This window comes from Bombina bombina, chromosome 4 (genome assembly GCF_027579735.1).
Source record: "Bombina bombina isolate aBomBom1 chromosome 4, aBomBom1.pri, whole genome shotgun sequence".
Taxonomy (NCBI): domain Eukaryota; kingdom Metazoa; phylum Chordata; class Amphibia; order Anura; family Bombinatoridae; genus Bombina; species Bombina bombina.
In genome coordinates this window covers 55049982-55066656 of record NC_069502.1, presented here as the reverse complement: position 1 = coordinate 55066656, position 16675 = coordinate 55049982, and the positions used below count along the sequence as shown (strand labels likewise).

Below are 16675 nucleotides of genomic sequence, written 5' to 3'. Positions count from 1 at the left end.
GTGGGTCTAAGGGAATGTTCATTTGGAAGATATGTTCTATTTCCGAGATTATTGCCCTCCATAGAGAGTTCACCTGGGAACACCACCACCACATGTGACCCATACCGCTACCCACATGTCCGCATCTCCAGCAGCGGTTATTGGTATGTGAAAAGAGCCTATGAAGTCTTTTGGGAGTTAGGTACCATCCATGTAATATTTTATAATTGAGTTCTGTAATTGCTGCCGACATGGAAGTCGATTTAATATTGTGAAAGATGTTTGTCGCTGTCTGAGGTGTAATGGTGATACCCAGCTCCCTTTCCCACATCTCCATAGAGCAGGGAAGGTTGCCAGGGGGTGCCTGAGTGATGATAGTGTTGATATATGAAAGGCTGTGTTTGACAGGTGGAGTCGACGTGAAAAGTTTCTCAATGTTAGTCAAAGGTCGTAACATATTTAGGTGCTGTTGATGGGTGGTGATATAGTGGTGTATCTTTCTATAAGTGAACCAATTATTGGCCCAGTTGTGACCCAGTTCAGTAAGTTCACTTTGGGATTTTATTCTGTCATTAGTGTTTAAGGTCATGAGTTGGATGTCTGAGTCTTTATATTGGGTACTCATACCTGCAGTGAGGGTGAGCAATGAAAATTCACTGTTATAAAGAAGTGATGTCAGGGGGCTTGGGCAGGAGGAAATATAAGGATTTGTCCTGTTAGATGAGTCCCAGATTCTCAAAGTTTCTAGGGTGATAGGATTGTCTATTTGTCTATGAAGTGACTGGAAACCCGGGTCCCAGCATATAGTAGGGAGGTTAAGATTTGGGCTGAGTGCCCCTTCTAATGAAACCCATCTTTTGTGTTCCCTATGGATTCTCCAATCGAGAATCCTTTGGAGGAATATAGATCTACGATATGAATCTATGTTCGGAACACCCAAGCCTCCCTGAGAAGTAGGGCGGGACATTGTGAGTTTATTAATCCTGGGTGGGCGTCTATTCCAAATAAACGAACTAAATAGTTGTTGCATTTGTGGAATGTATGTATTAGGGAGTTGGATAGGGAGGGTCTGCATAATGTAAAGCAATCTTGGGAAGATATTCATTTTAATTGTGTTTATCTTTCCTAGCCAAGACAGACGTTTCCTGGTCCAGGATGATAGATCTCGCATTAAGTTATTCCTTATATTCAAATAATTCAGCCTATACAATAGGTCAGAATTGCCAGATAGGTAGATCCCTAAATATTTTATTGAGTCTTTGCTCCATTTAAATGGGCAGATTTTTGTGATTAGGTCTTCGGTTAGAGGGTCGATAGCTATCCCTAGCATCTCAGATTTATTATGGTTAATTTTATAATTCGCTTGGTTTTGAAATGTCTCTAGTTCCCTAAGGATGTGAGGAATAGATTCCACGGGTGATGTCACAGTAAATAGGACATCGTCTGCAAAAAGTGACAATTTGTACTCTTCCCCCCCTACTCTCAGGCCCCGGATATTATTATTGGATCTAATTTTAGTGGCCAATGTCTCAATGAGGCAAGTAAAAAGCAAGGGGGACAAGGGACAACCCTGCCTGGTACCGTTGGTAATTTGAAATGAGGGTGATAGAATTCCATTAAGTGCTATTCTGGCGTTGGGTTCATTATATAATGCAAAGATCATTTGTAATATTTTATCACCAAATCCAAAAGCCCGTAATGCTGCATGCAGAAAAGGCCATCCGACTCTGTCGAAGGCCTTCTCTGCGTCAGTGGATATCCATAGTGTAGGAATACGGTTTGTCCTGGCATGCCACATCAAGTGCAAGTTGCGCACCGTGTTATCTCTTGCCTCATGGTACGGCACAAAGCCAACTTGATCACGATGTATAATGGTGGGTAAGATTAGATTAAGTCTATTAGCAATGATTTTGGCGAAAATTTTAATGTCTGAATTCAGTAAGGAAATCGGCCTATAATTTGACATGGATAGGGGTGATTTGTTGGGCTTTGGGATTAGCGAAATGTTGGCTTGCAGGGCTATAGGCGGGAAGGGCTTATCATTATCTAAGCTTTGGAAGTATGCCAGCAAGTGTGGGGATAATATATCTTGAAAGGTTGTGTAGTAGGTGTTACTAAGTCCGTCATGGCCTGGGGATTTCCCTGTTTTAAGTGTTTTTATAGCTAATTTAATCTCCTCAGCCGATATTGGAGCTTCTAGACTAGTTCTCTCTTCGTCGCTAATTTGAGGTAACTGAAGTTGTGACAAATAGCCTTGTATAATTTCCTGTGTTGGAGGTGGTGCATTTGTAGATAGATTATATAGCGAGTTATAATAATTCCTGAAGCTATCAGCTATATCTTTTGATGAGTGTCTGTCTTTGCCTTTTTCATCTTTAATGTGAAGGATATATCTGCTGAGAGTTTTTTTCCTAAGCTGCCTAGCTAGAAACCTGCCTTGTTAGCACCCTCAAAGTAAGACTTCTTAAGGAAGAGAGCATTGCGCTTAGTTTCCCTTCCTAAGTAATAGTTGAGCTGTTGTCGTTTATGCTCGAGGCTATCTAGAAGAGATCGGTCTTTCGGGTATATTTTGTGTATGTCTTGGAGTTTGTTTAGGTCAGCCAGTAGGGACTTTAGGTAATGTTGTTGTTGCTTTGATCTGGTTATTTTTAGGGCAATTAGCTCACCTCTGATAACGCATTTGTGGGCGTTCCAGATATGCTGCTGGCACATACCTGGTGTATTATTAATTTCAAAATAGTTCTCTATAGCTTTAGAGATGTGTATCTTTATTAATGGATCTCTCAGGAGGGATTCATCCATTCTCCAGGTACGTGACTGTGTTGTGTCTATAGGTAAATCGAATGTGCAGCTGACCATTGCATGGTCGGACCATGTTATAGGGTGTATTTTGGAGTGACGTGCATGGGCCAGGTTGTTAACGTCTGTAAGTATGTCATCTATTCTTGAATAACTTTGGTGTGGGTGTGAATAGAAGGTGAAATCCCTTTCGTATGGCTGGTGAAGTCTCCAAATGTCGTGTATTGCTAGTGTGGTCAGTTTAGACTTAATTAGCTTCAGAGTTTTGGTAGGGGTGGCCGACCTGCCTGCTGAGCAATCTATCGAGGGGTCTAATGCTACATTAAAGTCTCCCCCCACCACCAGCCCTCCCTTTGAAAATTCTAGAAGTTTGTTACATAGTTGGTGAAAGAAAGTAGGGGCATCTAGACTAGGGGCGTAAATGTTAGCTAAAGTCAGGGGTTTGCGGTTTAAAAATCCCGAAATGAATAAGTATCTACCCTGTTTGTCACTATCTATCGAGGTTACCTGAAAGGGAAAATTCTTGCTAATCATTGTGCATACACCATTATGTTTAGAATTATTAGAGGAGAAATATGGTGTGCTGAACTTTTTAAATGAAGCACGAGGCTCCCTTCCCTTTTTAAAATGGGTCTCCTGCAACATCACAATATCACATTTGAGTCGTTTATAATCCTTAAAAGCAATAGTTCTCTTTTGAGGAATATTGAGCCCTTTCACATTATGGGAGATTAATTTGAAATGACACTTATCTATCAACCTATCTGTAGATTTTATATATACCCTCTCCTCCTCCAGAGTTTTCAGTGTCAGTCCCAAATGTCTCCTGCTCAGTGCTATTTTATTCGTGATTTATTTATTTTATTTTAGTGACCACAACACCAGACACGGATTTAAACACCAATGAAAGTGAGTGCAATACTAGGCACAGAAACAAGATAATCACAATCTGTTTACAGGAATAATTAACGGTACCGTTAACATAATGCTGCGCTATAGTTTATTCAAATTGTTTAGGAGATTTTTAAGTTTTCCATTTGTGTTACAGCTATAATTATGTTATAAATTGAGGCCCATAGTAATTAAGAATTCTACAAACTAATTCCGGTCTCTACAAACTCATGCGCTAGGTGCCATTGTCCTTTAAATCTGACCTTTGCACATGGATTTTGAACCCTAAACAAAACAAGCAGCTGGGTCTTATTTGTTTGTGCCTGTAGAGGGCAGCACTGCACATCTGCTCTATGAATCTTCTGGCTGCTACAGGTTACAGCAGGGTGTGGCCTGAGGAACCTTCTCTGGTCAAGCACTAGTTCCTTCTCCTTGTCTAGTCTGCATTTCCATTCTTCTATTAAAGAGACGCTGTAGGATAAAATGTTTCCCATTAAAGGGCTAGATTACAAGTGGCGCACTCATTTTGTATCACTCATGAGTACTAACGGTGCTCAAAGTAAAAAATGAGTGCTGACAGTTAGCGCTGGTATTACAAGTTGAAAGTAAAAATGTCTCAAGTTGTACTAATTCTTTTAGCGCTATTTAGTCTCTTGCTCAAGCGCAACTCATAACGGTCAACTTGTAATATCGCTATATTTAATATTTGCTAAACGCAACACCAATATGGATTTAAACACTAAAGTAAGCGCAATACTAGGTACTGAGGCAAAATAAATAAAATCTGTTTACAGGGAAAATCAATAGAACCTTTAAAATAATGTAAATATTATTTATGCAAATTGTTTAGGAGATTTTGTATCTCTTATAATAATAATAAAAATAATAATAATAGATTTGTTTATTATTTAAATAAACACACCAACCTTAGAAGCAAATATAAGTAAGTGCAAAACTTGGGATAAAGATTTAAAAAAATAAAAGGCACTTTTGTATATACATATGGAACATTTAGTTAATCCAACATTTTGGCCCACAATAAGGCCTTTGTCTTATTGTGGGTACTTATGCCCAGGGCAGTACCAGCGAGGGTACAGAGAGGAGCGCTTGTGTTCTGTAGTCAGTGTGTATGTAATATTATATTACAATACACACTGACTACAGAAAAAAACAAGCACTCCCCTCTATACCCTCCCTGGTAGTGCCCTGGCATAAGTGACACATAGCTCAGTGCTTTATAATATCACACACTTGTGTGCTAGTGCTCTGCTATAACTTATGCATGAAGTTACATACAGTATATTAGTAATATATGTCACATCATGCATAAGCTTTAGAGGCATAAGTGGCACATGGCTCAGTGCTTTATAATATCACACACTTGTGTGCTTACTGCTCTGCTATAACTTATGCCTGTGATATATATTACATACACACTACAGAACACAACAAGTGCTCCCCACTATACCATAGTAGTGCCCTGGGCATAAGTGGCACATGGCTAAGTGCTTTATAATCACAGACTTGTGTGCTTACTGCTCTGCTATAACTTATGCCTGTGATATATATTACATACACACTACAGAACACAACAAGTGCTCCCCACTATACCCTAGTAGTGCCCTGGGTGTAGGTGGCACATGGCTAAGTGCTTTATAATCACACATTTGTGTGCTACTGCCCTGCTATAGCTTATGCATAATGTTACATACAGTATATTATTAACAAGTCACATCATGCATAAGCTGTAGCAGGGCAGTAGCACACAAGTGTGTGATTATAAAGCACTTAGCCATGTGCCACCTACACCCAGGGCACTACTAGGGTATAGTGGGGAGCACTTGTTGTGTTCTGTAGTGTGTATGTAATATATATCACATGCATAAGTTATAGCAGAGCAGTAGCACACACGTCTGTGATTATAAAGCACTTAGCCATGTGCCACCTACACCCAGGGCACTACTAGGGTATAGTGGGGAGCACTTTTTGTGTTCTGTAGTGTGTATGTAATATATATCACATGCATAAGTTATAGCAGAACAGTAGCACACAAGTCTGTGATTATAAAGCACTTAGCCATGTGCCACTTATGCCCAGGGCATTACCAGGGTACAGAGGGGAGTGCGTGACTGTAATAGAATATGAGACCAAAACACAAGGACCATGACCACCATATTATATATTTAACGTAACCCCACCAACCCCAGAACTTCAATTCAGTCACTTAGTTTAAATTTTAAAGATATTCTTGCTGCAATGCTGCCTACTGGTGCTGCTCCTTATTCCCGCTCTCTAGCTCTGTCCTGACTCCTGTACAGCGCCTGGCTGGCTCCTCCCTCTTCCTCTCTATTCCGGAACGTGACTGGTTGGAACTGGAGGGAGCCAATAGCAGCATCGGGTGGTGCTGCGTTGTAGAGTCAGCACGTGTGGTGGGTGTGGAGGTTCAAACGGAGCATGGGGAGGCGCGCTGCGCGTAGCACGCATATTTCTCAGAAAGCAGCATGATTTGCAGGCAGGGCGGGCTAAAGGGGCACAACAAAGACTGGGCCCAGGGGAAGCTGCCCCTTTTGCCCCACGTTAAATATGGCCCTGACTGTAGAGGGCAGCACTGCACATCTGCTCTATGAATCTTCTGGCAGCTACAGGTTACAGCAGGGTGTGGCCTGAGGAACCTTCTCTGGTCAAGCACTAGTTCCTTCTCCTTGTCTAGTCGGCATTTCCATCCTTCTATTAAAGAGACGCTGTAGGATAAAGTGTTTCCCATTACTGGGCTAGATTACAAGTGGTGCACTAATATTTTATCGCTACTTAGTACTAACGATGCTAAAAGTAAAATGAGTGCTGGTATTACAAATTGAACGTAAAAAAGTCTCAAGTTGTACTAATTCTTCTAGCGCTATTAAGTCTCTTGCTCAAGCGCAAGCCATAACTTTCAACTTGTAATATCAGCTACTGTATATTTAATGTTTGCTAAATGCAACACCAACTCGGATTTAAACACCAATCAAAGTAAGTGTAATGCTAGGTACTGAGGCAAAATAAACACAATCTGCTTACAGGGATAATCAATGGTGCCTTTATCATAATGCACCTCTATAATTTATGCAAATTGTTTAGGAGATTTTTTATCCCTAATAATAATAATACATTTAACATTTAACACATCCACCCTCAGACTTAGTAGTGCAAAACACGGCATAGAGACAAGATTTAAAAAAAAAAACAATTCTCACAATCCCTTTCTTTTTTGTACACCAGTAACTTACATTAAAGGGACAGTATACACTCATTTTCATATAACTGCATGTAATAGACACTACTATAAAGAATAAGATGCACAGATACTGATATAAAAATCCAGTATAAAACAGTTTAAAAACTTACTTAGAAGCTTTAAGTTTGGCTCTGTTGAAAAGGTAGCTGGAAAGCCCACTGCAAGTGGCAAATAAGACACTCCCCCCTGCCCCTTCTTTTGCATATGAAAAGACCCTTTACACAAACAGGAGCAAGCTGGAGTAGGTATACGTCAGTATTCTCATAAAACTTTGGGGCTTGGTTAGGAGTTTGAAAATCAGAGCAATGTTATTTAAAAATAAGTAAAACTATACATTTAAAAAAAACAAAAACTTTATGGGCTATATAAAAAGATCATTCACAAAACATTTATGCAAAGAAAAAATGAGTGTATAATGTCCCTTTAAGGCCACATTTTCATCCTGTGATACAGTTCCCATATGCATATGCCATCTAGTGGTAACAAATATGAACTACATCCTTCATTCATTTGTTTTTTTTTTAAGAGTTAAATACTTAAAGGACCAGTCAACACAGTAGATTTGCATAATCAACAAATGCAAGATAACAAGACAATGCAATAGCATTTAGTCTGAACTTCAAATGAGTAGTAGTTTTTTTTCTGACAATTTTAAAAGTTATGTCTTTTTCCACTCCCCCTGTACCATGTGGCAGCCATCAGCCAATCACAAATGCATATACGTACCATGTGACAGCCATCAGCCATTCACAAATGCATACACGTACCATGTGACATCCAACAGCCATTCACAAATGCATACACACTTATTCTTGCACATGCTCAGTAGGAGCTGTTGACTCAAAAAGTTTAAATATAAAAGACTGTGCACATTTAGTTAATGGAAGTAAATTGGAAAGTTGTTTAAAATGGCTGCTCTATCTGAATAATGAAAGTTTAATTTTGATTGAGTGTCCCTTTAACTTAATGTGCTGGAGAGCGCACTAACCAAATCCTCTTCTTGTCAGAGCCCTGGCCGTGCTAATAGGATGCTTAGTGTGCTCGACTCCCAGGAACCGAGATCATTAAGTCAGGTGTTAGCAAGGACAGGGCTCTGGCAAGGTCAGGTGAGTGCGCTCTCCAGAGCGTGTTATGTATTAAGTAAATGAAGCTACAGGTGAACTTTTCACCTGTAGCTTTGAAGCATTTACATTTGTTTAATGAATAAGAAAGTAATTGTTTAACAAAAATTTGATTTTCATTTCATTTAAACAAAACAAAAACCGAATACAGCAGGCAACGAATATACGGGGAAACAAATTCCCTCAAATATCTGAAATAAAAATGTCATCTAAAACAAAATGTTCTGGCCTATACATCACTAATAAATAGTCTAAAGGTTACAAGCCAGAGACAGGTAAGTATTAAGAGTTCTGGGGTGTGAGTGTTTAAATCGAAAATCCACTCTGCTTCCCTTTGTAGCAACAACTTTTTCCTATCTCCTACTCTTTAGAATATAATCATTTATTATTCAATCCGAAAACGAGACACTGAATTACACCATTCAAAAAAATGCTGGTTTTCATGTTAGAAATTTAAATTTGACTTTAATTTTTCTCAACTTTGTCTGCTTGTTCCAGCACACCTTAATTGCTTAAGAAATTTTAAACTTTTTTTTTTAAAACAATAATAATAATAATAATACCTTTAACATAATGTACCTCTATAATTTATACAAATTGTTCAGGCAAATTTTATCTTTTTAATTATTATTATTAATAATAATAATATTAATAATAATAATAATACATTTATAAGTTTATTTATATATTATTTAAAGAAACACATCCATCACATAAAGACTTGGGGGCCAATTTATCAATGTCTGGCGAACTTGTGCAATGCCGCCCCTTGCAGGGGGTGTCAATCAACCCGATCGTACACGATGGGGCGGATTGCTGTCCGACGCCTCAGAGGAGGCGTATGAGTTAAGGAGCAACAGTCTCAAGATCGCTGCTTCTTAACTCCTGTTTCCGGCGAGCCTGAAGGCTCGTACGGAAACAGGTGCATTAGGCACCATTCAGGCTGTGAAAAATCGGCTCCTTGGAGTCCAAAATAAGTAAATGCAAAACACGGCATAGAGACATCTTTAAAATAAAAATAATAAGTTACCTTAACATATGTATACATATTGAACTTTTAATTAATCTAACATTTTTGCCCATAATAAGGCCTTTGTCAAGGTCACAAACAATTCTCACAATCCCTTTCTTTTTTGTACCCCAATAACTCATATTGAGGTCACATTTTTACCATTCCTGTATGCATATGCCATCTAGTGGTAACCAATATGAACTGTAATTTATTTTTGTTACTTATTATTACTACAAGAGAGAGAATATACCAAAATGTTACATTTTTACAAAAAAAATAATAAAATAATAATAATAATAATAATAATAATAGTAATATTATTAAATAGCAAGCCAGAGATAAGTAAGTATTAAGAGTTCTGGGGTGTACAGTGTCTAATTTGAAAATCCACTGTGCTTACCTTTGAAGCAACAACTTTTTTCTTACTCCTCCTCTTTAGAGGCAGAATATGATCTAGTAGACAACACTGAAATGCAAACTAGACACTGAATTACACTTTTCAAAAAAATGCTGATTTTAATGTTAAAAAGTGAGAAATTTGACTTTCATTTTTCTCAACTGTGTCTGTTTATACAAACATATCTTAATTGCTTTTGCCCCTCCTAAAGGAAAAATGAGGACCTGTGTTACAAGTAGGGTCAACCTGTAATATGTTTAGATAATTTTCCAGTTATCTTAAACCACCTTATGCAAATCAGTTGTATAAGTTGTGCACTCCAATCTGTAGGTTTCCTATATACCCTCTCCTCCAGGTCACGGCTTTCTTTTAATATTGAGTTCTTCAGTCCAGCAATCCATGTAATAAGGGACAAGTACTTGTGGAGTTGTTTGTAGTAGTGAGTAAACTAATGAGAGGGTTTATCTAGAAGGAGAAGTAGATTTGCCGAGAAATTCAAAGGGAGTCATTGGGTGTAGAAGGTTTCTTTCTGTCTGGGTGTTTCTGAATAAATGAGTGGCATTGGTGCAACAGTTGCCAGTTGTTAAACATAACAAGACCATAGTAAATCAGATCTGTTTAGGAATTGAGTTTATCTTCATTTCCCAGTTGGTAAATCATTATTGCATGATGCTGTGTCACTGTCTGGGAGCACCCAAACTGCAAACCGGGTGGGTAATCTACATTGTTTGTCAGAGGTTTCAGAGGTGAGGACCTGGAAGAGAGATGGGGGGAATTCCACCAAAACTCTGTCCCATACCTTAAAAGTCTCCCTTATTATGATATTTTATTTGATAGATTGTGATAGTACAGGGTTTTTTTTGACAGCCCAGCGACCCTAAATGTGATTTTTCAGTAATATTGTGATTCTAAAGCTACCCACACTTTCTTCTGGTGGTTAACAAACCAGTCTACTACTCTCTGTAAAAACACAGCCTTTATATATTTTACTAAATTAGGGACTCCCAGGCCCCCCTGTTTTACAGGGGTACACATGAGTTGTTTGTAAATTCTTGCTTTATGTATGTCCCGATTAATTAAAAAAACTGTTCTGAAAGTTTATTAAGAAATTCGGGTGTAGGGGGATTGGAAGTGTTCGAAGGAGATAATAGTTGTGGGAGAATATTCATCTTAATAGAATTTATTTTTCCCTAACCATGCTATGTATTTTGACCTCCTTGTTGACATGATCGATATTGGGGTCTTTTGTAGTACCAGGTAGTTGGCGTTGAAAATTTAATTTATCGTGGGAGCTAAATATATCCCTAAGTATTTCAGTCTAGTATTTTGTAAGCAAAATGGGCAGATAGCAGCGACTTGGTTAAGGAGGTAATCACTACAGTGTAAGGCTAACATTTCTGACTTACATTTGTTAATGTCAAAATTAGAGACTAATTGGAATATAACAAGTTTTGATAACAGTGGAGGGATGGATGATAATGGGTCAGTCAGGTAAAATAGGACGTCATCAGTATAGAGGAGGATCTTATGTTTTTTGTCTTGAATTTGGATTCCTGGTTTGTGATCTTACTGTGGCAACAACACATGCAAAAAGGAGAGGCAATAAGGGGCATACTTGTCTAGTACCATTTGAAATTTGAAATGCTTCTGATAATACCCCATTTACCCTAACTTTAGCCAATGGTGAAGAATATAATGCCATTATCTTGGAAATAAATTAATCCTCCAATTGGAATTTGTTTAGAGTCTCATGAGGAATTGCCAACAGACGCGGTCAAACGCCTTCTCCACGTCTGTTGATACTATTATTGTTGGGGTGTGTAGTAATTGAACATGATTTATGAGATGGATTGCTCTGACTGTGTTGTCTTTTGCTTCTCTAGAATAAAGGAAGCCTACCTAATTTTTATTAATAAGAAAAGGGAGTAATGTATTAACTTTATTAGCTAAGATTTTCGCATATATTTTAAGGTGTGAGTTAAAGGGACAGTTCACCCATAATGTTTCTCCCTTTTAAATTATTCCCAATGATCCTTTTTACCTGCTAGAGTGTGTTAAATTGGTTACAAGTAGCTCCTTTACTCTTATTTCAGCATTTGAAATAGCTGATTTAGTCTGTTGTATAGCCATCTATACTAAAAGTTTTATTACTGGAGTATAGGCTATTGAATAGCCTAAGTAAACACAGCCAGTAGAATAAGTTACACTCTCAGTGGGATGCAGGATAGTTAAGTAATAAAATGATAATTGTCTATTGTTCTCTATGTATTGAGCGTTGGTGTTCCAGCCATATAAAAGATAAGGAAGCAAGTCTGTGTCCACAAAGTTATAACATAATAAGATATTATATCACTTTTAAATTCAGCCCATTGTAATAGGCTGTGGTTTCAAAGCACAAAATCAGCTACTTCATATACACAAATAAGCATAAAAATGCAATTTATCAAATATTTTATACTCTGCAGTTGGTATAACAAGTCATTTAAAATACATTAATGGAAAAACAATTTTACAGTGTACTGTCCCTTTAAGCAATGACATTGGTCTAAAGTTTTCTGCTGTATTGGGTGTTTTGCTGGGTTTTTGTAGGACCACCATATGGGCTTCCAGAGCAGATTTTGTGAAAGGGAATTCATCATTGATGAAATTAAATACGGATTATATATTAGGTATTAAAAGGCCCTTCAATTAATTTTTTTCCAGGATATCCTCACTTATCATCTATAAAACGTATAATTGTTGACAAACTTGAAATTTGTTTTAGAAAATATATATATGTGCTTAAAATAATGCAAATAAATGTCAGCGTAACTAAAGCCCACACGTGAGCCTATAGTAATGCCCATATATTGTAAATAAATGACTTTAACATAGAACAATCCTGGCACTCTGGAGGTAATCCGGTATTTAAAACAAAATAATTTTATTGAATTAATGTTAAAAGAACAAACATGTCATATCTGCAGGGTTACAAGGAATGACTACCTTGATGCATTTCACGCTGAAATAGCGCTTAATCTTCAGTGAAAAAAAAAACCTTCTCAATTTTAAAATAATTCTTATGCAATACCACACGCAATAATAGCACAAGACATTCTATATGGGAACCATTATATTCTATCCCCTCTTCATGTACTATACATGTGTATAGTTTGGAAACATCAAGGATTACAAAGATATGACATGTTTGTTCTTTTAACATTAATTCAATAAAATTATTTTGTTTTAAATACCGGATTACCTCCAGAGTGCCAGGATTGCTCTATGTTAAAGTCATTTATTTACAATATATGGGCATTACTATAGGCTCACGTGTGGGCTTTAGTTACGCTGACATTTATTTGCATTATTTTAAGCACATATATATATTTTCTAAAACAAATTTCAAGTTTGTCAACAATTATACGTTTTATAGATGATAAGTGAGGATATCCTGGAAAAAATTTAATTGAAGGGCCTTTTAATACCTAATATATAATCCGTATTTAATTTCATCAACTTAACAGAGCCCCAAGTTCCTCAGTGATTAGTAATGTACTGTATGTATGTCATGTATGTATTGATACTCAGATCTACCTATCCACCCCTGCACTCTCTCCTTCTGTCTTTTCCCACATCAGCAACTGCTTATCTGGCATATCTTCCTGAATGGCCTCTCACCACCTAAAAAGCAACATGCCCAAGATTGAGCTTCTTCTAATGACCCCATCTAATTCTACTCCAGTTTCTAACTTTACTATCACTGTAGGTGACACCACTATCTCCCCATCACCCCAAGTCCGCTGCCTAGGAGTTACACTTGACTCCAATCTTCCACTAGCCTAATAGTTGCCCTCATCTAATTCCACACTTACATCATTCCCACCTTTGCAGTCCCCACCTCCTGTTTCTCACCCTTCTACCCATTTAAATTCTAAATTCTCAAGGGAACAGGTCTCCCAATTCCCCCTGTATTTGTTTGTTAAATTTTGTCTGGTGTCTCATATTGTACTGTCCTTTTATCTTTGTTACCCATGGACAGCGCTGCGGAATCTGTTGGCATTTTATAGATAAAGAATAATTATAATAATAATAATATGTATAAAGATATCTTTTTAAAAATCTTCTGTAATAATTTGTCTATGTACTTAGCAACCGGGTAGATTAAGAAAATCCATAGCTAAAATTTTTGGTGGAGTCTGCATGGATTTATGGATTTTAGGTAGCACATAAAAAACTGGTGTTTAAGTTACTCACTATACATCAAACTCTTCTCTCCCTCGGTGATACAACCATTTTGTGAGACTAGCAGTAAGATGTTTTCTAGCACTTTTTTTGTATTCAAATGTCATCTCTTTATTCATTTAAACTCTTTAAGGTGTCATGCTAGTCATTTTTTAATCCTTTTTTTTTCTATTTTTAGTGACAACACCAGGCATGGATTTAAACGCCACTCAAGGTAAGTGCAATACTAGGCACAGAGGCAAAATAAACTAAATCTGTTTACAGGGATAATCAATGGTATCTTTAACATAATGTAACTATTATTTATGCAAATTGTGTTTTTTTTAACTTTTTTCAATAACAATAATAACAATAATAATAATACATTTATTTGTTTATTTTGTATTTAAAGGAACACTTTCACCACACACAGACTTAGAAGCCAATCTAGGTAAGTTCTAAACAAGAAATAAAGACAAGATTTACTATACTGTTGCCCTTGTACACGGGCTCCAGCATCATCTCATTCACTTAAACTGTGTAAGGTCTCCTGCTCAGTGCTATTTTATACCTTATTTATTTATTTTTTTAGCGACAACACCAGACATGGATTTAAACACCAATCAAAGTAAGTTCAATACTAGGCACAGAGGCAAAATAAACAGAATCTGATACCTTTATCATAATGTAACTCTGTAATTTATGCAAATTGTTTAAAATATTTTTGTATCTCTTTTAATAATAATAATAATAAGAAGAAGAAGAAATTTACTTTATTTATTTATTTATTTATTATTTCAAGAAACGAATCCACCCTCAGACTTAGAAGCCAATATAGGTAAGTGCAAAACACAGCATAGAGATAAGATTTTTTTTTTAAAGAAAGGTACCTTAACATACGTAATTGAATATTTAATTAATACAACATTTTGTCCTACATTAGGGCCTTTGTCAAGGTCACAAACAATTCTCACAATCCCTTTCTTTATTGTACCCCAGTAAACTACAATGAGGCCACATTTTCATCCTGTGATAAAATTCCAATACCTAACCATGTTATGTCTTTTGACCTCCATGTTGACATATTCGCTATCAGGGTCTTTTTTAGTAGCAGGTAGTTTGAGTTGAATATTTATTTTATTGTGGGAGCTTAATATATCCCTAAGTATTTCAGTCTATTATTTTGTAAGCTAAATGGGCAGATAGCAGCGACTTGGTTAAGGAGGTAATCACCGCAGTGTAAGGCTAACATTTATGACTTAGATTTATTAATGAGAAAATTAGAGACTTCTGATAACAGTGATGGAAGGATGGAGGGATGGATGATAATGGGTCAGTCAGGCAAAAGAGGACGTTGTCAGCATAGTGGAGGATCTTATGTTTTTTGTCTTGAATAGGGATTCCTGATATAGTGGTTTGTGATCTCACTGTGGTTGCTAGGATCTCAACAACACATGCAAAAAGGAGAGGCAATAAGGGGCATCCTTTTCTAGTACTATTTGAAATTTGAAATGCTTCTAATAATACCCAAATTACCCTAACTTTAGCCGATGGTGAAGAGTATAATGCTATAATCTTGGAAATAAAAATAAATCCTACTATTGGAATTTGTTTAGGGTTTCACTTACGAATTGCCAACAAATGTGGTCAAACTCCTTCTCTGCTTCTGTTGATACTATTATTGTTGGGGTGTGTAGTGATTGAACATGATTCATGAGATGGATAGCTCTAAATGGGTTGTCTTTTGCTTCTCTAGAATGAATGAAGCATACCTGATTGTTATTAATAAGAAAAGGGATTACTGTATTAAGTCTATTAGCTAATATTTTTGTGTATATTTTAAGGTCTGACTTGAAATATGTCTAAAGTTTTCTGCTGTATCGGGTGTTTTGACAGAATTTTGTAGGACCACAATGTGGTCTTCCAGAGTTGATTTTGTGAAAGGGAATTCATCATTGATGGAATTAAACACAGATAATAGATGATGTATTAAGAGGCCCTTCAATTAATTTTTTTACCAGTATATACTAACTTCCAAATCAGAGAAAGAATACATCATCTATAAAACGTATAATTTTTGACAACCTTTTTGAAACTTGTGTTACAAATTAAATATATATGTGCTTAAAATAATGCAAATAGATGTCAGCATAACTAAAGCCCACATGTGAGCCCATTGTAATGCCTATATATAGTAATTTAATAACCTTACCATAGAAAGAACAATCCTGGCATTCTGGAGGTAATCCGGTGTTTAATACAAAATAATTTTATTGAAATAATGTCAGACCTGCAGGGTTACAAGGACTACCCTGATGCGTTTTGCACTGTAATAGCGCTTATTCATCAGTGAAATAACTAACCTAAATTTTAGAATAATTCTTATGCAATACAACATGCAATAATAGCACAATACATTCTACATGAGGACCATTATATAATATCCCCTCTTCATGTGCTATGCATGTGTATAGTTTGGAAACATCAAGGATTAGAAATAGATATTTAACTTAACAAAGCCCCAAGTTCCTCTGTGTCTCCATAAAGTGACTTGAGTCATGAATATATAAAGATATCTTTTTTTAAATCTTCTGTAATAAATTGTGGATTTACTAACCGAGTAGATTAAGATAATCCATAGCTGAAATTATTGGTGGAGCCTGCATGGATTTATGTATTTTAGGTTGCCCATAAAAAACAGTTTAGGTTACTCACTATACGTCAAACTCTTCTGTCCCTCAGTGATACAACCATTTTGTGAGAATAGCAGTAAGATGTTTTCTAGATCTCTTTTTGTCTTCAATTTTCATCTCCTTATTCACTTAAACTCTATAAGGTGTCTGGCTAGTTCTTTTTTATTCCTTTTTTATTTCTTCTTTTTTTTATATTTTTAGTGACAACACCAGACATGGATTTAAACACCAATCAAGGTAAGTGCAATACTAGGCACAGAGGTAAAATAACCAAAACCTGCTTACAGGGATAATCAATGGTGTCTT

At 36.6% G+C, this 16675-nt stretch overlaps 1 protein-coding gene across 1 annotated transcript in view; it reads left to right on the top strand.

Annotated features, from left to right (window-relative positions):
• Positions 1-2883: 2883 nt before the first annotated feature.
• The window catches only part of LOC128656858 (embryonic protein UVS.2-like), a 115265-nt gene continuing 101473 nt past the window's right edge, over positions 2884-16675 (top strand). Inside the window, exons 1-4 of the mRNA XM_053711024.1 lie at positions 2884-2905; positions 13876-13911; positions 14269-14304; positions 16571-16606. Of these exons, the coding sequence (XP_053566999.1) occupies positions 2884-2905; positions 13876-13911; positions 14269-14304; positions 16571-16606 (130 nt within the window). The remainder of the gene's footprint in view (positions 2906-13875; positions 13912-14268; positions 14305-16570; positions 16607-16675) is intronic.